This window comes from Gigantopelta aegis, chromosome 6, assembly GCF_016097555.1.
Source record: "Gigantopelta aegis isolate Gae_Host chromosome 6, Gae_host_genome, whole genome shotgun sequence".
Taxonomy (NCBI): Eukaryota; Metazoa; Mollusca; class Gastropoda; order Neomphalida; family Peltospiridae; genus Gigantopelta; species Gigantopelta aegis.
Genome location: NC_054704.1, coordinates 11,780,308 through 11,804,127, shown reverse-complemented (window position 1 = coordinate 11,804,127; position 23,820 = coordinate 11,780,308). Strand labels below are relative to the sequence as shown.

Here is a 23,820-nt window from a genome sequence, read left to right as displayed (position 1 = left end):
ATTTGGCGACCTGGCCACACGCCATTTCAAGCCCTGTAGATCATGTCCCCATTAGACTTAAGGTTGGTAGGTATTGTGATTACTACAGAATCACCAAGAGAAAGTTTTAAAACACAATGGGTAGGTTTAAGTTTATGTGACAATACATTCTAATGGAAAAATTTGGCAACTGAAGTTGCTCAAGTGGGAGTGATTATCACTGAGTTTATAACTGAAAACTCATAAGAATAAAGAAAATAAAAATGTACGAGTATTACTGATGTTATTATGTAATAAAACAATTATTGACCACATTGTCATAGGTTTCATGGACCTAACTAATAGATATCACTATAACTGATAATCAATAATTAAAAACATAATTTTTTTTAAATAAATTAATGAATATACAGTGAAACGTCTCAAAACCAGACCCTCTGTAAAATGGAATTCCCTCAAAAGTGGACATTTTCATGTCTCTTTTTAAAAATCAATACAGAACTTAACCTCTCTAAAAGCAGATATCTCTTGGTCTGAGGGTGTCCGGTTTATAGAGGTTTCACTGTATTATAAGAGTGACAGAAAACCCTTAGGAAATACCTTCTTATGTAAATATTTGACAGCTCGAGTGTAGAGGTAAGAAGATTCCCCGAAGATGCCACCAGTTGCCTCCTGGAGTTCTGAGATGGGTACAACACCACGTAAGTGAACGACAGAAACGATCGCCTCAAGTTTGGTCTTCACAGTCGGGTGCAGTTCATACAGCTTGGGATACAACTCCTGGTGAGTTGTTTGGTTCAACAAAATAGTTTTCACTAAATCTTCATATCCCTGCAAACCATCCAACAACTATAATATTTAGTTTTAAAGCAGCATTTTTAAAGCTATCCATTGCTTGGTGTAGTATATTTTGAACACATACACACACACACACACAGATACATACATACATAATTTGTGAGGCCAGAAAGGATTTAATTATCCCCTGCGCCAGTGCGTTGATATCTATGTATGTAACAGTCAACCTCAACATACATACAATATATAGATATTCATACATCAATACATACTAGCCAGTGCCAGGTCTGCCCACTGTTTCATGCACATAAGCGGGATCGACCACGTAGATTGTAGGCCCCATGCATATGGTTGAGTTAAAGAACTTCCTTTTTTATGGAAGTTTCGATAGCTCAGAGCACATCGTGGTTAGTCTTGCAATTTGCGGGCGAATCGGTGCCACAGGTTCGAGTCCCAGCAACGGCATGGGACAATTTGTGAGGCCAGAAAGGATTTAATTATCCCCTGCGCCAGTGCGTTAATATCTATGTATGTAACAGTCAACCTCGACGTACATACAATATATAGATATTCATACATCAATACATACATACATACATATATATATATATATATTTCTCCCATCCCTAGCCAACCAAGACAGACCCATTCCATGACATCATCCAATGTGGAATAAATCTGTTTTGCATGGGCTATGACGTCATTACGTTTAACAATGGGAGTATAATAGCATTGGTAATATATAACATCATATCAATGCGAGCTGGCTAGTTTTAGATCGATATTTTGTTATTAAAACCTTCATTATAAAAGCCATCTTGTTAATTTGTGGTGTTAAATTATATTTAACACATGAAACAGACGTGGCAAATATGATAGTGTAGTTTATTTATGATAAAACGGTAAAATAAAGAAGTTACTTTTTCAGCCATCTTTGTTTGTTCGTGTGAAATAATGATTTATTTATTGAATGGATGGGAGAAAAAGACTCCATCATGTGCAGTCATGTGGGATAGAAGAAGTACACTCTCGGTGGTGGAAATGTTTCTATCCTACATGACCACAAGTGATGGAGTCTATTAATATATATATATATATATATATATATATATATATATATACACATATACATGGAAAAAATTCCTGTGCACCAAATAAATCAGCTACAAAAATGGTAAATTTGACAAGATAATGACATCAACTGAATTGAGCAAATTATGTTGTTATGTTTCAAATGACCAATAAATAATTTCATAAAAACAATTTGATTTTTCCTTGATTACTATCAAACAAATACCGTGTGCAATATATGCACAAGAACTTTTTTTGGTGAGTATAAATGCATATGGTTTTGTTTGATTAAAAAAAGAAACAAACAAATCTAAAGCAAAAGAAAAAAATATTACATATTTTTATCATTATATTTTGTCATCAAAACTAAATGTATGTGTGTTAACAATTTCAAGACATATGACTGGCTGCTCCTAGGTGATGACCAGGTCACCAATGCCATTCAACCAATGAAAAACTACACTATGAAAATCGATTAGACGGTGACGTATACATCATTACATGTAGTTAACGTGACATTCATGTGTCTGTGATGCGTAAGTCAGCTACAAGTTCAACAGCTGTAAATAACTTTTAGTTGAAAAAGATGTTAACATTTGCTTAAAACCTGGTTTTTGAGGATATGTAAGAAATAGAATAATACATTTGTGTCTGTCAGATACCATTTATCTCACAACTCGTTGTTTAAAAATGTATCAAAATTGCTTTCGCTCGTTAAATACATTTTAAAACAACTCGTTGCGAGATAAATGGTATCTAATAGCCAATCATGTATTATGATCTATTTAAAATGTGTGTCTATATAAAACTTGGAAATTATGAGTCTTATGCTACCAAAACCATTGCATATATACTGAACCCCACTGAAAATGCATCAGTCACTGTTGTGAAAAAAGATATGAAAAAATACCTTTAACTGATTTTGTGTAACTGGATGTATTGTGGTAGGCAATAAATATCCCCAAAATTGTATAAGAGTTAAAGTGCTGTTCCAGATGTATGATTTATCGAGCTATATCAATCAAGATGTTATTTAATATGATTAGAAAAATAAAAATAAAAATGTAAAAAAAATTATATACCGGTATATTTTCCATTTAAAAATATTCCCCTGAAAAACAGAACCAGCTGAATACGTTTCGGGAATTTCCGTAAGATTTGATCCGTGACGTCACGAAGGGAACTTCTTTCGATAGTCAGCGCCATTGTTCATTGCTTCTTTTGTGTTTATTATGGTTAAACGGCGTGTTGTTAGCGGCTGTAGCAATACAAAAGCCGATAAATTTAGTCTTCACGCATTTCCTAGTAATGTTGCTGTGAGAAATCTGTGTGTGAATTTGATTAAAATAACGTGAAAATACTGGACAGGAAGAAAATGCTGGAGACCGTTGTGACTGCAGGCACTTTAGTTTCGATTCGTCCGAACTGGCTTGTCGGCTTAAGCGAGATATGGGAATACCATGTGTTATGGCTTTTAAAAAAAGATGCCATACCAACAATTTTTCTGCGACACAAAACAAATGACAACAAGCCGACGCCATCCACACCGAAACGACCTTGGGGTGCATATCGTCAATGTCCGAAATTGCGTTATGCTTTCAACTCCGGTCAGTTTGTTTTTTCATGCACGGTTCGTGCAATCATCGAGATCCGATTTGTTGTCGTTTGCATCTCGTTCATTTGTGAGATTTTTCTTTACAGTTCGAGAACAATAAAGTACAAACAAGTAAGTATCTATAGCCTAGTCCGTCCCATCCTACAAAAATGTAGGGTTTTTTTTGTAAGAAAGAAAGAAAAAAAGTAGAAGCTAATTTTGTATGCATCTTAGAAAACAATCGGCTAAGAAATAAATGACTTGTAAATTCCATAGTATGACAAAAAGGCGTTCCCTGTAAAACAGACTATAAATACATTAAATTAATTTTACTATATCTTCCCACAGAGAAAACCTTTTTTCATACTATGGAATGTGCTATAAGTTATTTGTTTCTGAGCAGACTGTTTTCACAACTGCACACAAAAAAATAGTATTGTTTTGTTATTTCCAAAACACTTTTACTCTTTTTTTTACGTCAAACTAAACTAAAATTGTTCATTAAAAAACCCATCTTCATAGAGGGATGGGACGGACTAAAAGTCGTTTTTGTTTATTTCTTAAAATTACCGATATCGGGTCCACTTGACTCGTAGAATTCAAGAGTTATTTATCGTCTTTTCTACTACATCACAAGTATTAGAACATACAGTGTAGCAAAATAATTCGCACGAAAAGCTAAAGAACAAAACAAGAATACAAGTTGTAAATTAGTGGTAAGCTGTCTCCACGACCATTTTCATCGTAATCTGTCAGGCCGGTGGTTCGTCGGAAGATGTTCCAGGTTCAAACTGATAAGGCAAACTGATAAGGCATTATTTGTTGTGTTAGTCCAGTCATCATTACCACACTTCATCATCGAAAGAAGAATCGCTGTCGGTCCCACTCTCGCTTGCGCTGGAAGTCATCTCGTGGTAGGTTTCTGTCAAGCGCGTTCCCTTCGTGACGTCATGGCTATTTACAGGCAAATGTTTTTACCGAGAATTTTACTCGGTCGTTTCCGGCAGTGTTCTACGGGGGTGATGTTTTAATACTTTTATGGGGCATTTTCGTAATTATTGATTTACATATCGGTGTAAAATATTATTGCAATGAATTAAGAAAGCATTTAATTGTGGAATTTGAAATTTTAGTGTATGGTCTGGCACAGCACTTTAAAATTTGAAATAGGAAGTAAAATGATATAATGAACGTTGATGTATTTTACAGATGTCAAAACATGGCGAAACAACTAACAAATAACATTGAATGCCGAATAACACTGTTTTTCCAAAATTATTTTTAATCATTTTAATCATTTTAAATAAAAAAAATCATTAAACATCACTAATGCAAATCAGGAACTAACATTTATTAAAAAAACAAGAAAGAAAGAAACAGTGCTCACGATTATTACAAGTGCTCTTTGAAGTTAACCAGACTGTGTCTATAATTATGTATTACATAGCGAGGCCCTCTACCATGTACGAACACCGACAACTAAACACAGGATCAGTTCATTCCGCATAGTCGGTGATCTATTATTTAATAATTATCACCTTAATTTTCAACTGCTCAGACCACCTGAGACAGGTGCACTTCATCTAATTGACCTGATTGACAATTCATTCGTCTGTAAAATACTATTGGAAACGACAGTTTAATCAATTTACACACGTCAAGTTTTAGAGGTTCCTAATCTATTAATTCTTTGTGGCGGGACCAAAGAATTAGATGATCAAGTTTATCGAGTGTTCAAAGTTTGAGTTTTTGAAGGCTGTTATTACTAGTTTGTATAGCAATTCAGCTGGGACCATCACTTCAGATCAAGAGATAAAAATTTTCGAGAGATCAAAGGTGGAGTTATCGAAGTTTGACTGTATTAATAATATTAAGACAGACCTTTGAAATGTCAAGTTTTAGAGTACTGAAGACATTTTATATATTAATGATGTATAAACTTAACTTTGAAATGTCATGTCTAAGAGTACTGAATTTTTTTTATATATTAATAAAGTATAAACAGACTTTTGAAATTTCAAGTCTTCGAAGGCCATTATTACTAGTTTGTATAGCAATTCAGCCAGGACCGTCGCTTCAGGTCAAGAGATCAAAAAATTTGAGAGATCGAAGGTGGAGTTATCGAAGTTTGACTGTATTAATAATATATACACAGACCTTTGAAATATCAAGTTCTAGAGTACTGAAGACATTTTATATATTAATGACGTATAAACAGAACTTTGAAATGTCAAGTCTAAGAGTACTGAAGACATTTTATATATTAATAATATATACACAGAACTTTGAAATTTCAAGTCTTAGGGTACTGGATTACCTGTCCTGTTTTTGTGTCAAGTGCCAGAAACTTGACTCTGTCTGGTTGTTGGACGATTCGTTTGAGACACTGCAACTGCCAACACAGACTGCTGTAATACTGCTGTCCTTGGATTCGCAGGCTGTCGAGATCACTACAAGTAAACAATGATAAAGAAATAAACTCAAGACTAAAAACCAAAAATGATCCCTTCAACCAACTGTAATAATGTTTACCCTGTTACAAAAACACTGCCATCAGTAAAACCTCTGACAGGTCTTGAACAATTCATATCACAGTTAAATCAATTACCATCTGTGTTGCAGTTAAGTTTTAGCTCTGACACATGACAATTCATATCACAGTTAAATCAATTATCATCTGTGTTGTAGTTAAGTTTTAGCCCTGACACATGTCAATTCATATCACAGGTAAATCAATTACCATCTGTGCTGGAGTTAAGTTTGAGCCCTGACACATGACAATTCATATCACAGTTAAATCAATTATCATCTGTGCTGGAGTTAAGTTTGAGCCCTGACGTATGCCAATTCATATCACAGTAAATGAATTACCATCTAAGCTGCTGTTAAGTTTGAGCCCTGACGTATGGCTCATTGGGTTAACACTACCACAGAGTTAGCAGTGTAAAGATACCTATCTAATCTTGCAACTTCTTCCTCCAGGTCGGCAATGAGATCAAGATCAATAGAAAGATCAAGCTGCTGTTTCACCAACTCTGCCTTTCCTCTAACGTCTGATGTTGTCCCATCACCCACAGCAACAACCACAAACTGACATCCTTCTGGCAGGTCCTGTTCCACTGTCTTATGTTTTGTTTTTGTAGGGGTCTGAAACAAATGTATCTGTTAGTACAACAACAACAAACTGACATCCTTCTGGCAGGTCCTGTTCCACCATCTTATGTTTTGTTTTTGTAGGGGTCTTAAACACAAATGTATCTGTTAGTGGTAAATCTTGCTCAGTGGGTCTCCTAAGGATATGTATGTATATTACAAATTCTAATTCAACACATTTGTAAGAACGAATCTGATTAATTCTCTACTAAAAATTTCAGGTGGTAAAATCACCGATATACCGGTTGCAAATTTTGTGGCAGAAATAGGTCATAGGTTAAGCAAAGAACAGGGTTGTTTTGTAATGACGTCATAAAAACAATTTCTGTAGCGTTCATATTAAAAAATGAATGAATGAATGTTTAACGACACCCCAGCACGAAAAATACATCGGCTATTGGGTGTCAAACTATGGTAATGGAAACAAATAAGGTGATGATAAACATCAATAGAAAAATTCAAGATATAAATAAAAACAGTGTAAAGAACTGTGCAAAAATACAAATACAAATTTCACAGATAGATACTGACTTTTACTCTAAACTTCAATTTGTGCTGTATTGGCCATTCTCAGAGCATGTTACACCCCTGCACCACGGTGAGGTTACAGCATGCGCAGGGGCGCGTTCATATTATGTACAGAAGTCGTTAAATACTGAGAAGGTTTTATGTCAGAAATGAACATATTATTCTTTATTAGCCGTTATCTAATCATGAGAGCTGATTAAATATGTCAAATTACACATCTATGTTCGAGTCGCTAACTGTCCGACCACCCATCGTCTGTTAATGGGCTGCCTAATGATGTCACCAGCTCGTTTATAGGCTTATTCTTACTAAAAATGTGACAATTTCCTATCTAAAATCAACCCGCAAACAGTTTAATTAGAATAGGGTTTCCAATTTGCGGATGTATATCGGTGGTTTTACAGTCGCAAATTTACCGTTTTATTGACTCCGCTAACGCGTCGTCAATAAAACTAAATTTGCGACAGTAAAACCACCGATATAAGTCCACAAATCGGAAAACACAGTAGGGTTATCCCCTAATTATTTTGGCAAATTATCAAGATTAAAGGAACAAAGCACACAGAAGCACAGTTCTGTACAAAATACGAGTGGTAAAATATGTCTCACTTAAAGATAACCTTTATTTACAAAATACTTTTTTACTTTGCATAAAATCAGGGAACATTTTGTTTTCAAAATATTGATCAACAATATTTCTAGTCAATTGAACATTGATTAGCAACTACTGTTTAAAACTATGTAGCAATCTCTGATACTTGCGTAGCAAATCACAATGGAACTGAACAAAATGTTCAATAACATTAATTTTAAACTACTCCAACCAGAAACATGCTGGATTTGCCAAAAAATTTAATTTAAACAAAAGATTGTACAGTAAATAATATGTAACAACATGAGTAGGTTTTCATGATCCTGAATGAATTTATAAGGAAGATATGGTCCAGACAAGGATTTTCTTTTAATGTACAGTATTGTGTTAAAAGTAGTTATGGTATGAGACACACACCATCTCAAGTTTTACTTGGATACAAGTTTTGATGATCCTATATGAATTGAAAAGAAAGATGTGCTCCAGAAACAAAATGTTTACAGACAGATGTATGGATGTACAGACGACGCCATGCCATAATATGACTCGCCAAAGATGGGCATACAATAAAAAGCTATAAAATAGTTTATACAGCAGCTTTAACATTTCACAAGTTGCAAAATGAATTAACTACATATTTATAACAATATTCATCAAAATGCATGTTATACTTAAACATAAATAGGCTTTAAAAAACATACGTCTTACAAACTGCGAGTATACAAAAAGCAAAAACCGAGATTTGAGTAGATGGCTAAACCTACTTCTTGGATGAGTCTCTGACAACCAGGGAAGAAGTCATGGAGCTGGACTTTGTCCTCTTCAAAGTGCAATGCTACACATGGGTACAAGCCATCAGTGATGTAGTCCATCTTAATCTCATGTACCTGTAACAGGTCACATTAGAGTTCTATACACAGATACTTTATACAACGCTACACATGGATACAAGCCATCAGTGACGTAGTCCATCTGAAAACTCATACACCTGTAACAGGTCACATTAGAGCTTTATACAAAGAGACTACAAGAAAGAAAAGGTATATGCTTAACAACATCTCATCACATTTTAAAAATGTCTATTTGGTGTCTATTGAACATTTGGTAGAGAGTATTAGACATGAAACCCACCTCCACCACATAAATTACTTTAATCTTCTGACTACTGCAGGCGAGATATTTCGCCCAACGTCACGCAAATCGACATACTGTACACTGTATACAGTGCATTCCCAAATTAATATATCCTGCTGTTTTGCACACAACACTCACCGGAAATAATAATATTATTTCACAGCATGGCAGCTTTAGTTTTCAATGGAAAATACCTGGGTATTTTGAGTTGAGAAAATGGTTTTCGGCAAGTATTTTCACTTGATAATAATGGCGGCATATCGCAGTCATTTTCAGGAATCGATAGCTGATTGTGACAGCTAATTTGATAATAAATTTGATCATTTTACCAACAACGAAAATCACCAAATATTAGGAGGTGAATCGTAGTTAGTTCTTTAAAAAACATCTTGTCAGAAAAACAGTTATTCAGAATAATGGACATCAATACACATCAGCCAAAAATGCCTGTAAGTAAACACAACTTTTTAGATTTTTTACCTAATTTCAATCAACATTAACTGATATAAAATATAAAAATTAAAAAAACCCACAAAAATAATACTTACCGATTCAAATATGAACTTTATTTTATGTATTTAGAAAAACATTAAGTGATAAATTTATACCCACTCAACATGGTTTTAGTCAAAAATTAATCCAGTAGTCTGAAAGTTAAATTAATTTTTTTTTTTTTTTTTTTAGGTATTTTTCACAAAAAGGACACATTAAAATTGAAATTGAAAGAATGAAAGAATGATTTTAAAAAATAATGAATGGATGAATGAATGAATGAATGAATGAATGAATGAATGAATGAATGAACGCTAACAATTGAAAAATTAACCAATTATCACAATTGGGCTAAACTCATTTATTAAATTGTCGATATAAACAAAATACCAACCCGTGTGCCATTTTTGGTGAAGTACACTTTAAGAGTCTGCTGAGGCTTCAGTCTGGATCCAGTGAACACCGCCTCCACACCACAACCCACAACATCTCCCTCACCAAACTCAAGCTTGCTAGAGTCCTGTTCCAAGGTCTTCATGCCAACTACTGCATTACTGTATAACCTGAAATAAAACCAAACATAAGGTTGTTAGTCCTGTTCCAAAGTCTTCATGCCAACCACTGCATTACTGTATATCCTGAAATAAAACCAAATATAAGGTTGTTAGTCCTGTTCCAAAGTCTTCATGCCAACCACTGCATTACCGTATAACCTGAAATAAAACCAACATAAGGTTGTTAGTCCTGTTCCAATATCTTCAGTCCTGTTCCAATATCTTCATGAAACCCATTTTATTACCATATAACCTGAACTAAAACCAAACATAAGGTTGTTAGTCCTGTTCCCATGTCTTCATGCAAACCACTTCATTACCATATAATTCCAATCTCTAAAAATCCCTTTATTATAAACCCTTGGATTGGTCAAATTCGTATCACGTGATGATAAAAACTGGCATTCATAGCACCATGAATCTCAGTTTAGCACTATTTTTGGCTATATAGCCGGAACTACTTTATGAATTATGTCAACAAAGGATCCCCGAGGAATTTCTTTGAGATTCTATTTTTAGACATCAAACAGTAATCGTCTGCTGTCAAACTTCTAAACATCTTCACATATAAATTATACCATATAAAATAGGTTGCTTCAGACATTTTTTATTAAAGGTTAAAAGTTATTGAAATTACTTACGTTATATGTTTATAGTGAATTCAAAATCCCACAGCTAAAAATCTATTTTGCCGATCCAAAAAAAGTGTATAATTCCAATGGAATTTGGTATTTTACAAAAGCGATTTCAAAAACAAAATTCAGTCAGTTCATGCCAACCATTAGCAGTAACGCGCATTCAACAGTATTGTAGTATGACGTACATAACACGGTTTCTAGGTTTGCGCGCCACGGCGATCCAATCTTTAAACGACTCGGGTTTTGAAACTAGGCATATCATGTACATGTCGGGACACAGGAACGAAGCTTCAATTCGAAGCTACAACAGAGAATGTTCCACTTTCCAAAAACGAAACATCAGCATGGCACTGTCAAATGTCACGAATACTTGTGTCACACCACTGAAGTCACACATGCCAAAACCATCCTGTGTTGCCACTTCCACAATTACAAGGCCAGTAAACACAGAAACTCGCGACACATCTGTTTCATCCATTTCCGGAAACATTGAAACCACTTTCTCCATGTCAAATCTATCAACACATGGAATTTTTACGCACTCAAAATTTTATAACTGTAATTTCAACGTCGTAATTGGTAAATCTGGACAGTAATCAAAAAATGGCGCCCATCCACAGGTCGTAGTTAAATATTCATACACCAACTGCTTCACATATAAATTATACCATACAAAATAGGTCGCTTCAGACATTTTTATTACAGGTTAAAAGTTATTAAAATTACTTACGTTATATGTTTCTAGTGAATTCAAAATGTTTCTAGTTGGTATTGACATTTAATGCAAAAAATTAATATGAATTGTATTAATGATTGTAACATTGTCATTCTTTCATTCGGCTATTGACGGGAAAAGCCAAAACCACCATAGGGATTCCGCTAATGTTGAGTATGAATTTCGTGTTAATAAAATAGTAAATAGTTGGAAAATAGAGTTCACTTTTTATTTTAAAGAGCGTTACATTAATGACATGGTTATGTGTTTGGAATTATAAGAATTGAACGTGATTTTTTTTTAGTTTCATGCTAGTATGAAACGCAAAACCGCTTTACACACTTTAGTATGAATGGCTTCACGCTAACGCGCTACGCCATTCATACAGTGTGTAAAGCGGTTTTGCGTTTCATACTAGCATGAAACTCAAAAAATTTCACGTTCAATTCTTAAATAACCTGAACTAAAACCAATCATAAGGTTGTTAGTGCTGTTTCAGTGTCTTCATGCCAACCACCAAAAATATTAGTAATTTCACAAATGTGGTCAGAAGATCTGTAGTCAACTACAAGTTTTAGTTAGACAAAAAAAATGACAATGGTGGTAGATTCACAAACAGATATGACTTTCAAATTAGAATATTAACAATTTAATAGCCAAGCATATTCATCAAATTGAACTTTAATTCACATTTAGCAATTTGGTTACTGACAACTTTACTGTTTACAAGCAACCATGTGGTAATAACTGTTTAAAATCCTACAGTTTGGTTTTCTGAAACTGTTCAAGACATGAGTAATTAAATGGTGTATTAACTTACTCTCCATTATCAGCGTGATAAGCAACCGATGCAGCAAGCCAGCCCGGCATCTCGTTAATCTTGTAGTCACGGTGACAAAGTCCAATCCCAATGTGTCTCTCAGAGTTTGACTTCAAAACTTTCATCTCAAAGTATGTCAGCCTTTGTGAAATGGGAGTTTTCGAAACATACAGTCCAAACGGCTCTCTCTTGTCAAATTTGCTGAATTACAAGTCAAAAAAATTAAAATGTGAAATTCACTTCAATTATTCCCAAGATACATATTATTTTTAATAAACTATGACACAATTCTGTGAATTTTAACCTAGAAACAAAAGGTCTAAAAATAAATTGAAGTACCTGTAAAAATTTCTTTTTATTATGAAATTGAGCTGCATGCTACCTAAATGTATCATCCTTGTGGATCCTGATAATTAAATCAAATATATAAACATTTAATTAAATCTATAGTCATCCACAGTGAAGTAGCTCAGTCTTTCTACATCAAACATATAAGATTTAAATTAAAATTTATATTTAGTTTTAACTTACTAGTATGTCAGAGTTCCATCATCGTACACATTGATGAAGTTACACCTTCCCATGGTAAGTTTGTCATCAACTGGTGGCTGCAAACCAATTTATGTCATATATTATCACATCTTTGTCCCTCTAAGTATAATAGTTGGACAATACCGTAATAAATCCTAAAATATTAATAAATGTATTGATAGACTCATTTATTTTAATTTGCTGGGGTTAGAAATAATCCTAGAATACATGACTGTTCAAACCTGAAGTCATAAGTTCTATATTGTAAAGGCTGCTTGAACATCAAATGGATATGAACATATTTTTTTTTGACCATTATACTATATCAGCATACTGCAATATATTCAATATAGTCCATTGGGATTTTTTCGTTCGAGCCAGTGCACCATGACTGGTATATTAAAGGCTGTGGTATGTGTTAGACTGTGCATATAAAAGATCCCTTTCTACTAATGGATAAATATAGCAGGCGTACTCTCTAAGACTAAATGTCAAGAATACCAAATGTTTGACATCCAACAGCTGATGATTAACAAATCAATGAGGTGTCAATGAACAAATCAAACTTTATATTCCCTATAATCTAATGCATGTCGTTAACCTAAAAAACCCTGGTATAAACACCGAATGAAAAACAATATATGTCAATGAGTGAATACTGGTAGCCTCATGCAAATGGATGACATTCATAATAATATATGTAATTCAACCTAAAGTAAACAAAAATGTCAATGAAGTAAAATAAATAAGCAATTATGACTGGAAATATCTAAAATCTGAAAATGCTTACATTAGGTTGGTAGGGTCTTCTGAAGTTGAGAAGTTTCACTTTTTCCCTCGGACTGTGCATTCCGATTAGAAAGACGCATCGAACTCCCGCTGGTTTCTTATATTGAAGATTTACCTCCTCCACCTAAAACACATTAAAATGCAGTGTAGGTGCTGTCATAGTATGTTGTATCAGTCCTCTCAGAGTATGTTGTATCAGTCCTCTCAGTGTATGCTGTATCAGTCCTCTCAGTGTATGTTGTATCAGTCCTCTCAGTGTATGCTGTATCAGTCCTCTCAGTGTATGTTGTATCAGTCCTCTGTGTATGTTGTATCAGTCCTCTCAGTGTATGCCGTATCAGTCCTCTCAGTGTGTGCCGTATCAGTCCTCTCAGTGTGTGCCGTATCAGTCCTCTCAGTGTATGGTGTATCAGTCCTCTCAGTGTGTGCTGTATCAGTCCTCTCAGTGTGTTGTATCAGTCCTCTCAGTGTGTTGTATCAGTCCTCTCAGTGTATGTTGTATCAGTCCTCTCAGTGTGTACCGTATCAGTCCTCTCAGTGTGTGCCGTATCAGTCCTCTCAGTGTGTGCCGTATCAGTCCTCTCAGTGTATGTTGTATCAGTCCTCTCAGTGTGTGCCGTATCAGTCCTATCAGTGTGTGTTGTATCAGTCCTCTCAGTGTATGTTGTATCAGTCCTCTGGGTGTATGTTGTATCAGTCCTCTCAGTGTGTGCCGTATCAGTCCTATCAGTGTGTGTTGTATCAGTCCTCTCAGTGTGTACCGTATCAGTCCTTTCAGTGTGTGCCGTATCAGTCCTCTCAGTGTGTGCCATATCAGTCCTCTCAGTGTATGTTGTATCAGTCCTCTCAGTGTATGTTGTATCAGTCCTCTCAGTGTGTGCCGTATCAGTCCTATCAGTGTGTGTTGTATCAGTCCTCTCAGTCTATGTTGTATCAGTCCTCTGGGTGTATGTTGTATCAGTCCTCTCAGTGTGTGCCGTATCAGTCCTATCAGTGTGTGTTGTATCAGTCCTCTCAGTGTGTGTTGTATTAGTCCTCTCAGTGTGTGTTGTATCAGTCCTATCAGTGTGTGTTGTATCAGTCCTCTCAGTGTATGTTGTATCAGTCCTCTCAGTGTATGGTGTATCAGTCCTCTCAGTGTATGGTGTATCAGTCCTCTCAGTGTATGTTGTATCAGTCCTCTCAGTGTGTGCCGTATCAGTCCTCTCAGTGTGTGTTGTATCAGTCCTCTCAGTGTATGTTGTATCAGTCCTCTCGGTGTATGTTGTATCAGTCCTCTCGGTGTATGTTGCATCAGTCCTCTCGGTGTATATTGTATCAGTCCTCTGGGTGTATGTTGTATCAGTCCTCTCAGTGTATGGTGTGTCAGTCCTCTCAGTGTATGTTGTATCAGTCCTCTCAGTGTGGTGTATCAGTCCTCTCAGTGTGTGGTGTATCAGTCCTCTCAGTGTATCAGTCATCTCAGTGTATGGTGCATCAGTCCTCTCAGTGTATGTTATATCGGTGTATCAGTCCTCTCAGTGTATGTTGTATCAGTCCTCTCAGTGTATGTTGTATCAGTCCTCTCAGTGTATGGTGTATCAGTCCTTTCAGTGTGTGGTGTATCAGTCCTCTTAGTGTATCAATGTATGCTGTATCAGTCCTCTCAGTGTATGGTGTATCAGTCCTCTCAGTGTGTGTTGTATCAGTCCTCTCAGTGTGTGTTGTATCAGTCCTCTCAGTGTATGGTGTATCAGTCCTCTCAGTGTATGTTGTATCAGTCCTATCAGTGTATGTTGTATCAGTCCTCTCAGTGTATGCTGTATCAGTCCTCTCAGTGTATGCTGTATTAGTTCTATCAATGTTGTATCAGTTCTCTCAATGTATGTTGTATCAGTCCTCTTAGTGTGTTGTATCAGTCCTCTCAGTGTGTGTTGTATCAGTCCTCTCAGTGTGTGTTGTATCAGTCCTCTCAGTGCATGTTGTATCAGTCCTCTCAGTGTGTTGTATCAGTCATCTCAGTGTGTGTTGTATCAGTCCTCTCAGTGTGTGTTGTATCGGTCCTCTCAATGTATGTTGTATCAGTCCTCTCAGTGTGTTGTATCAGTTCTCTCAGTGTGTGTTGTATCAGTCCTCTCAGTGTGTTGTATCAGTCCTCTCAGTGTGTGTTGTATCAGTCCTCTCAGTGTATGTTGTATCAGTCCTATCTGTGTGTGTTGTATCAGTCCTCTCAGTGTGTGTTGTATCAGTCCTATCAGTGTATGGTGTATCAGTCCTCTCAATGTGTTGTATCAGTCCTATCAGTGTGTGTTGTATCAGTCCTCTCAGTGTGTTGTATCAGTCCTATCAGTCTATGTTGTATCAGTCCTCTCAATGTGTTGTATCAGTCCTATCAGTGTGTGTTGTATCATTCCTCTCAGTGTGTTGTATCAGTCCTATCAGTGTATGGTGTATCAGTCCTCTCAGTGTGTTGTATCAGTCCTATCAGTCTATGTTGTATCAGTCCTCTCAATGTGTTGTATCAGTCCTATCAGTGTGTGTTGTATCATTCCTCTCAGTGTGTTGTATCAGTCCTATCAGTGTATGGTGTATCAGTCCTATCAGTGTGTTGTATCAGTCCTATCAGTGTGTGTTGTATCAGTCCTATCAGTGTGTGTTGTATCATTCCTCTCAGTGTGTTGTATCAGTCCTATCAGTGTATGGTGTATCAGTCCTATCAGTGTGTTGTATCAGTCCTATCAGTGTGTGTTGTATCAGTCCTATCAGTGTGTGTTGTATCAGTCCTATCAGTGTATGTTGTATTAGTCCTCTCAGTGTGTGCCGTATCAGTCCTATCAGTGTGTGTTGTATCAGTCCTCTCAGTGTATGGTGTATCAGTCCTCTCAGTGTATGGTGTATCAGTCCTCTCAGTGTATGTTGTATCAGTCCTCTCAGTGTGTGCCGTATCAGTCCTCTCAGTGTGTGTTGTATCAGTCCTCTCGGTGTGTGTTGCATCAGTCCTCTCGGTGTATATTGTATCAGTCCTCTGGGTGTATGTTGTATCAGTCCTCTCAGTGTATGGTGTGTCAGTCCTCTCAGTGTATGTTGTATCAGTCCTCTCAGTGTGTGGTGTATCAGTCCTCTCAGTGTGTGGTGTATCAGTCCTCTCAGTGTATCAGTCCTCTCAGTGTATGGTGCATCAGTCCTCTCAGTGTATGTTATATCAGTCCTCTCAGTGTGTGGTGTATCAGTCCTCTCAGTGTATCAGTCCTCTCAGTGTATGGTGCATCAGTCATCTCAGTGTATGTTATATCAGTCCTCTCAGTGTGTGGTGTATCAGTCCTCTCAGTGTATGTTGTATCAGTCCTCTCAGTGTATGGTGTATCAGTCCTTTCAGTGTGTGGTGTATCAGTCCTCTTAGTGTATCAATGTATGCTGTATCAGTCCTCTCAGTGTATGGTGTATCAGTCCTCTCAGTGTGTGTTGTATCAGTCCTCTCAGTGTATGGTGTATCAGTCCTCTCAGTGTATGTTGTATCAGTCCTATCAGTGTATGTTGTATCAGTCCTCTCAGTGTATGCTGTATCAGTCCTCTCAGTGTATGCTGTATCAGTTCTATCAATGTTGTATCAGTTCTCTCAATGTATGTTGTATCAGTCGTCTTAGTGTGTTGTATCAGTCCTCTCAGTGTGTGTTGTATCAGTCCTCTCAGTGTGTTGTATCAGTCCTCTCAGTGCATGTTGTATCAGTCCTCTCAGTGTGTTGTATCAGTCATCTCAGTGTGTGTTGTATCAGTCCTCTCAGTGTGTGTTGTATCGGTCCTCTCAATGTATGTTGTATCAGTCCTCTCAGTGTGTTGTATCAGTTCTCTCAGTGTGTGTTGTATCAGTCCTCTCAGTGTGTTGTATCAGTCCTCTCAGTGTGTGTTGTATCAGTCATCTCAGTGTGTGTTGTATCAGTCCTATCAGTGTATGGTGTATCAGTCCTCTCAATGTGTTGTATCAGTCCTATCAGTGTGTGTTGTATCAGTCCTCTCAGTGTATTGTATCAGTCCTATCAGTCTATGTTGTATCAGTCCTCTCAATGTGTTGTATCAGTCCTATCAGTGTGTGTTGTATCAGTCCTCTCAGTGTGTTGTATCAGTCCTATCAGTGTATGGTGTATCAGTCCTATCAGTGTGTTGTATCAGTCCTATCAGTGTGTGTTGTATCAGTCCTATCAGTGTGTGTTGTATCAGTCCTATCAGTGTATGTTGTATTAGTCCTATCAGTGTATGTTGTATCAGTCCTCTTAATGTGTTGTATCAGTCCTATCAGTGTATGTTGTATCAGTCCTCTCAGTGTGTTGTATCAGTCCTATCAGTGTGTGTTGTATCAGTAGTGTGTTGTATCATTCCTCTCAGTGTGTGTTGTATCAGTCCTCTCAGTGTGTGTTGTATCAGTCCTCTCAGTGTGTGTTGTATCAGTCCTCTCAGTGTGTGTTGTATCAGTCCTCTCAGTGTGTGTTGTATCAGTCCTCTCAATGTATGTTGTATCAGTCCTCTCAGTGTGTTGTATCAGTCCTCTCAGTGTGTGTTGTATCAGTCCTCTCATTTTGTGTTTTATCAGTCCTCTCAGTGTGTGTTGTATCAGTCCTATCATTGTATGGTGTATCAGTCCTCTCACTGTATGTCGTATCAGTCCTCTCAATGTATGTTGTATCAGTCCTCTCAGTGTGTTGTATCAGTCCTCTCAGTGTGTGTTGTATCAGTCCTCTCATTTTGTGTTGTATCAGTCCTCTCAGTGTGTGTTGTATCAGTCCTATCATTGTATGGTGTATCAGTCCTCTCATTTTGTGTTGTATCAGTCCTCTCAGTGTGTGTTGTATCAGTCCTATCATTGTATGGTGTATCAGTCCTCTCATTTTGTGTTGTATCAGTCCTCTCAGTGTGTGTTGTATCAGTCCTATCATTGTATGGTGTATCAGTCCTCTCACTGTATGTCGTATCAGTCCTCTCAATGTATGTTGTATCAGTCCTCTCAGTGTGTTGTATCAGTCCTCTCAGTGTGTGTTGTATCAGTCCTCTCATTTTGTGTTGTATCAGTCCTCTCAGTGTGTGTTGTATCAGTCCTATCATTGTATGGTGTATCAGTCCTCTCATTTTGTGTTGTATCAGTCCTCTCAGTGTGTGTTGTATCAGTCCTATCATTGTATGGTGTATCAGTCCTCTCACTGTATGGTGTATCAGTCCTCTCAGTGTGTGTTGTATCAGTCCTATCATTGTATGGTGTATCAGTCCTCTCACTGTATGGTGTATCAGTCCTCTCAGTGTGTGTTGTATCAGTCCTATCATTGGATGGTGTATCAGTCCTCTCACTGTATGGTGTATCAGTCCTCTCGCTGTATGTCATATCAGTCCTCTCACTGTATGTTGTTATCAATAATTATATTACTCTGGTTTGAATCTATTATCTAATAACCATAATTGCTTAATAATCAACAAAGGTAGAATTGACTTAGGAAAATAGATTGATCAACTTGTTAAAGATTCAAAAGCACAATGTCATATACATGTATTGTTTCTACTTTTATCATTTGACATTTGTAAGCAAATTCTGCCTAAAAAAGAATTTATCTACATTAACAATTTATATTAATTAAACATCTTATGATTGCTGCTGTTCTCATATTTCAGTAGTTGAAAAGTAGTTAGAGAATGACGTCATGATACTGTTGCTTGGTTCATACACTTTACCAGCTGTCATTTCCCTGGGCTTTTTAAGCACCTCCCAGAAAAAAATTCCCAATCTTTTGGACTATATTCCAGAACATATTTCCTGGATTTATTGTTTCTTTTGAGAATCATTTGAAAATAAGTCTGGATATAATAAATAATTCCAGGACTTTCCAGGGCCATAAATTATTTTTCTAGGGGGCTTAAGGACTTTTCAGGATAAAACTATTTTTTAACATACTTCCAGATTTTTTCAGAATGCATCGCGAACCCTGAAAGACAAGAAGACAAATTGAGAATACTTGCCTGTTTGTTGTTTCTGTAAAACGTTACTGTTATCTTCTCGTCGTCGCCCACCATGTTACTGCTGAACCCAGTTACCAAGACTTTTATCACATCTCCTTTGTTCCATGGCGAACTCACTTTTAATTTGGTGTACTCCCCAGTATTGTTCAGGAAGATGCTACCACAAAAACAGAGCAAGCAAGTTACTGAAATGTGATGTCCTTCGTATTGCAAGCTTGAAAAACCATTCCGCATATAAAACGCAACACATGAAAAATAAACTTTTGCAAGATGTCATTAGGGATGTTTGTTCTTGTTCTTAATTTTCCTCTTTCTTCTATCTCAAAATTGGATTTATTTTAACATGATTTTTTTTTCTTTTTAAAAATATGCAGTGATATTTTTCATCACCATCTCACCGTATATACTACAAATGTAAATATTCTGTGTCTTAATTAGAATTAATTAATTAAAAAGCACCAATATTCAAACAAAACGATTGGTGGTGGTTGGTGACACAAGGAGCCGTTTATCATTGCCTGAAATAATTACTGAACAATTGCTGAAGAGGTCAGATGAGAAACACTACCTGTCATGGTCTGAATGAATGAATGAATGAATGAATGAATGAATGAATGAATGAATGAATGATTAAATGAATGAATGCTTAACAACACCCCAGCATAAAAATGGCTATTGGGTGTCAAAAAAAGATAAATATATAAACAGTGATTACCAAATCAATATAAAAATTCAAGCTAGATTAAAACACAGTTTAAAGAGCTATGCAAATATGATAAATATCACAGATAGATACAGTTAAAATTTTTAATAAAATTCAGTATTTTGGATAAATTATGTACTAAGTTCAGGATGGCTTGAGAGACAAGAAGGGCAGTAGTGAGATTATAAAGAAAATGTAAATCACTTACGATCCATCATCTCCATGGAAACCAACAGATGGGTGCAACCATCCGGGCTGCTTCTTAATTTTGTAATCTTCTGGCCCAACACCAAGGGAGATCGTCCCTTTGTCACCTGTGTCAAGGATTTCAATGGTGCAAGAGTTGTTGGCCTTTGTAATGGCGTGTCTGCTCACAAAGAGGCCGACATCTCCAATGTTCTTGTAGTAGTCAGCATACCTGAAACATATTAAACAACTTTACAAAACTGCATTATACAGTTGGCCTACTGTTGGTATTAAATGCTCCTAATTGCAGTTGCTGTTGGCAATTTCCCTGTAAGCTCAGTTGGCAGAGGGCTGGACTCTTACATTGAGAGTTTCTGGCTCCTTAATTATTCATAAACATTTGTAAGTCAATGCATGATACTTATTTACTTACTTTAAGTACACACTTAGGTAAGTATTATGCATTGACTTAAGTTCGTTTATGAATATGGAGCCTGGTTAACATCCCTGGAACAACGTCTAACCCAGCCGTCCAGACAGCTGAGGTGTGTGTCCAGAACAGCATACTTGAACCTTACTTGGATACAAGCACAAAAATAAGTTAAACTGAACTGAACTTTATATAACACAGTAAAATTATCACAATGAACAGTGAAACCCGCCTAAACCGGATCACGCTGGGAACCTAATATTTATCCAGTGTTTAGACAGTCATGTTTTAGAATTGAGAAAATTCGGGACCATGAAACTTAGCCAGTTTAGACAGGATTCCGGTTTGTCCAGGGTCCGGTTGAGACAGGTTTCACTGTACCTTGTTTCCAAGGCAACATCAACTAATCAACATGCATGTGTATGAGATTATCTTTTAATCATACTAAAAAGAAGGCACATTACTACTACTAGCTTGTAAAGTTTATATGGTGGTATGTGTTAAAACAATTTACTATTTCATTATTGCATCTTTGGAAAACATAATGTCACCCACTCCTTATAACCCGTACTAAAATTTACTGATTCCAACCAAAGTGGTCTGACTAAGCCCATAACAAAAGCTGATGAGAAATGGAATGTATAGCACAGATGGACACAAAAGTAAAGTACATATCACAGTTGGAGAGACAAGGACTGGGATGTGGAGGTGGACAGCAAAACCAGTTAAAAGACAGTTATTGTAGGAGCTGTCAGACTAACAAGAAATGAGAAGGAATTCATGAAAGAAAGGAAAGGGAGCAGCAGGATAATAAAAAAACATAAACAAATTCCCTGAATTTAACAAAAGCCCCTTGTGGAACATTACTGTACAGGGTCCCATTCAACTAACCAACCTTAGCACTTAAATCACCTTAAATGCATAACTACCAGATGCACCTAAGGTAATCTTAGTGCTAAGATCACTTCGTAAAATAAAGTCTTGGGCCCCATTTGACAAGGCGATCTTAGCGCTAAGATTATCTTAAGTACCTAACTACCTTTGCACTTAAGGTGATCTTAGTGCTAAGATTGCTTCATGGAACAGAGCCCAGGGCCAATGCTTATAAAAGTTTTAAAGTCCAGACTCTATCTCTAATGACATCACATGCATACAATTTGTATGGCGTTGTCACGACAGTACTGTCTTTGACTATATTAGTCTTGAGTCCAGACTAAGTTTTATAAGCACCAAGCCAGGCTGCAATGTGGACAATATAAAAGCTACATTACGTGATAACACCACCTTTGTCCCAGGTGCATACAGTACAAAAGCCAGGCTGCAATGTGGACAATATAAAAGCTACATTACGTGATAACACCACCTTCGTCCCAGGTGCATACAGTACAAAAGCCAGGCTGCAATGTGGACAATATAAAAGCTACATTACGTGATAACACCACCTTCGTCCCAGGTGCATACAGTACAAAAGCCAGGCTGCAATGTGGACAATATAAAAGCTACATTACGTGATAACACCACCTTCGTCCCAGGTGCATACAGTACAAAAGCCAGGCTGCAATGTGGACAATATAAAAGCTACATTACGTGATAACACCACCTTTGTCCCAGGTGCATACAGTACAAAAGCCAGGCTGCAATGTGGACAATATAAAAGCTACATTACGTGATAACACCACCTTCGTCCCAGGTGCATACAGTACAAAAGCCAGGCTGCAATGTGGACAATATAAAAGCTACATTACGTGATAACACCATCTTCGTCCCAGAGCATACAGTGACAAAAGCCAGGCTCCATGTAGAGTTTTTCCTTCTCCCACGTTTTCTGCAATGACTGAGGATGAAAGTGGTTTTCATTATTTAAATAGGCAGATAAAAATAATATTAAGACTGTTTTAATCTGTTACCAAATCTGTTACCAAGTTTTATGATTTTGCTAGTATAATTGCAGTTATGTAGCAGTCAATGCATATATAATTTCACCAAGTGGAGAGTGTTCAGGTGACTTATAGACAATCTGCACAGTCACTCCATTCATACACATCCCAATTCATAATTGCACAAATGATTTGTGTTTGTTCCGCCATTTTTCCTATGAGTTGTAAAGACTGAGACAGAAAACCTACCCCAGTTGTGTTCATGTGTTATTTCTCCAACTGAAAAATCTTCACAATTTGTAAATTGATAAATATGATATTCACAACTTCTAATGAATGCAACATTATTTACATAATTTGTTGTATATTAGATACCCTGCAACAATATTTATGTGTCTGTAAAGGCAGGTTTGACTACATACCTCAGGCGGTGCAGCGTAGTTCTTGAGTCGGATTTCACCGATGTCCTTCCCGAGCACTGATATGAGGGGATACATTCCACTGTGAGGCTTCTCCTTCAAAGTCTTGTCCACACACTGTTACAGACAGGAAACAATGTTTAACAAGCATTCTGAGAGTACTGCTAAAGCAATACATGTCCCCTACCGGGTCCAACAAATTTTTGTATCAAGGGCCATAACTCTGTCAAAAATGGGTAAATCGTCATGAAAGTCAAACTCGATCTGTAACTGTACATGATAAAGCTATGCACAAATTTTCAGCTCAATATCTCAAATCATTGCAAAAAAGGTCCAGAAAACAAATGTCTGTATCTCCTAAGTTAACTAGCACCACGAAAGTTCAACTTGATCTGTAACAGAACATGATAAAGCCACACACAAAATTTCAGATCAATATCTTGAGGCATTACAAAAACAAAAGGCCAGTCCAAGGGCCATAACTGTCACAAATGAGTAAACTGCCATGAAAGTCAAACGTGATCTGTAACAGTACATGATAAAGCTATACACAAAATGTCAGCTTAATATCTCAAAGCAGTGTGAAAAAACCCATCTGGAAAACTATATGTGGGTCAGACGGACAGACAGATGGACGGACAGACGGACATATAGAAGGATGAAGATGAAACCTACAGTCCCCTCCGGTTGGACCAGCAGGGAACTAATAACCATACACCAGCATGCAGCATGTGATATTTGAAACACGGATGCAGAAAGTGAGATAAGAAACACCCTGTCGCCACACAGGCTACTCATTAGCAGCAAGAGATCTTTTAATAATTAAGAATTAATAATTAAG

The 23,820-nt window shown here is 36.8% G+C and overlaps 1 protein-coding gene and 1 long non-coding RNA gene across 2 annotated transcripts in view; both read right to left on the bottom strand.

The window, feature by feature from the left end:
• The window catches only part of LOC121374371, a 129,877-nt gene that overhangs the window by 79,197 nt on the left and 26,860 nt on the right, over window positions 1-23,820 (bottom strand). Inside the window, exons 16-27 of the mRNA XM_041501473.1 lie at window positions 22,983-23,096; window positions 22,429-22,517; window positions 20,276-20,485; window positions 19,365-19,521; window positions 13,390-13,512; window positions 12,600-12,676; window positions 12,069-12,269; window positions 9,736-9,904; window positions 8,480-8,602; window positions 6,396-6,589; window positions 5,760-5,892; window positions 567-810 (exon numbers count right to left, since the gene is read on the bottom strand). Of these exons, the coding sequence (XP_041357407.1) occupies window positions 567-810; window positions 5,760-5,892; window positions 6,396-6,589; window positions 8,480-8,602; window positions 9,736-9,904; window positions 12,069-12,269; window positions 12,600-12,676; window positions 13,390-13,512; window positions 19,365-19,521; window positions 20,276-20,485; window positions 22,429-22,517; window positions 22,983-23,096 (1,834 nt within the window). The remainder of the gene's footprint in view (window positions 1-566; window positions 811-5,759; window positions 5,893-6,395; window positions 6,590-8,479; window positions 8,603-9,735; window positions 9,905-12,068; window positions 12,270-12,599; window positions 12,677-13,389; window positions 13,513-19,364; window positions 19,522-20,275; window positions 20,486-22,428; window positions 22,518-22,982; window positions 23,097-23,820) is intronic.
• Window positions 6,487-9,825, bottom strand: LOC121376494. Its single transcript, XR_005958458.1, has 3 exons — window positions 9,736-9,825; window positions 8,480-8,602; window positions 6,487-6,589 (listed from the first exon to the last, which is right to left on the bottom strand). It is a non-coding gene; the product is annotated as an uncharacterized LOC121376494 (long non-coding RNA).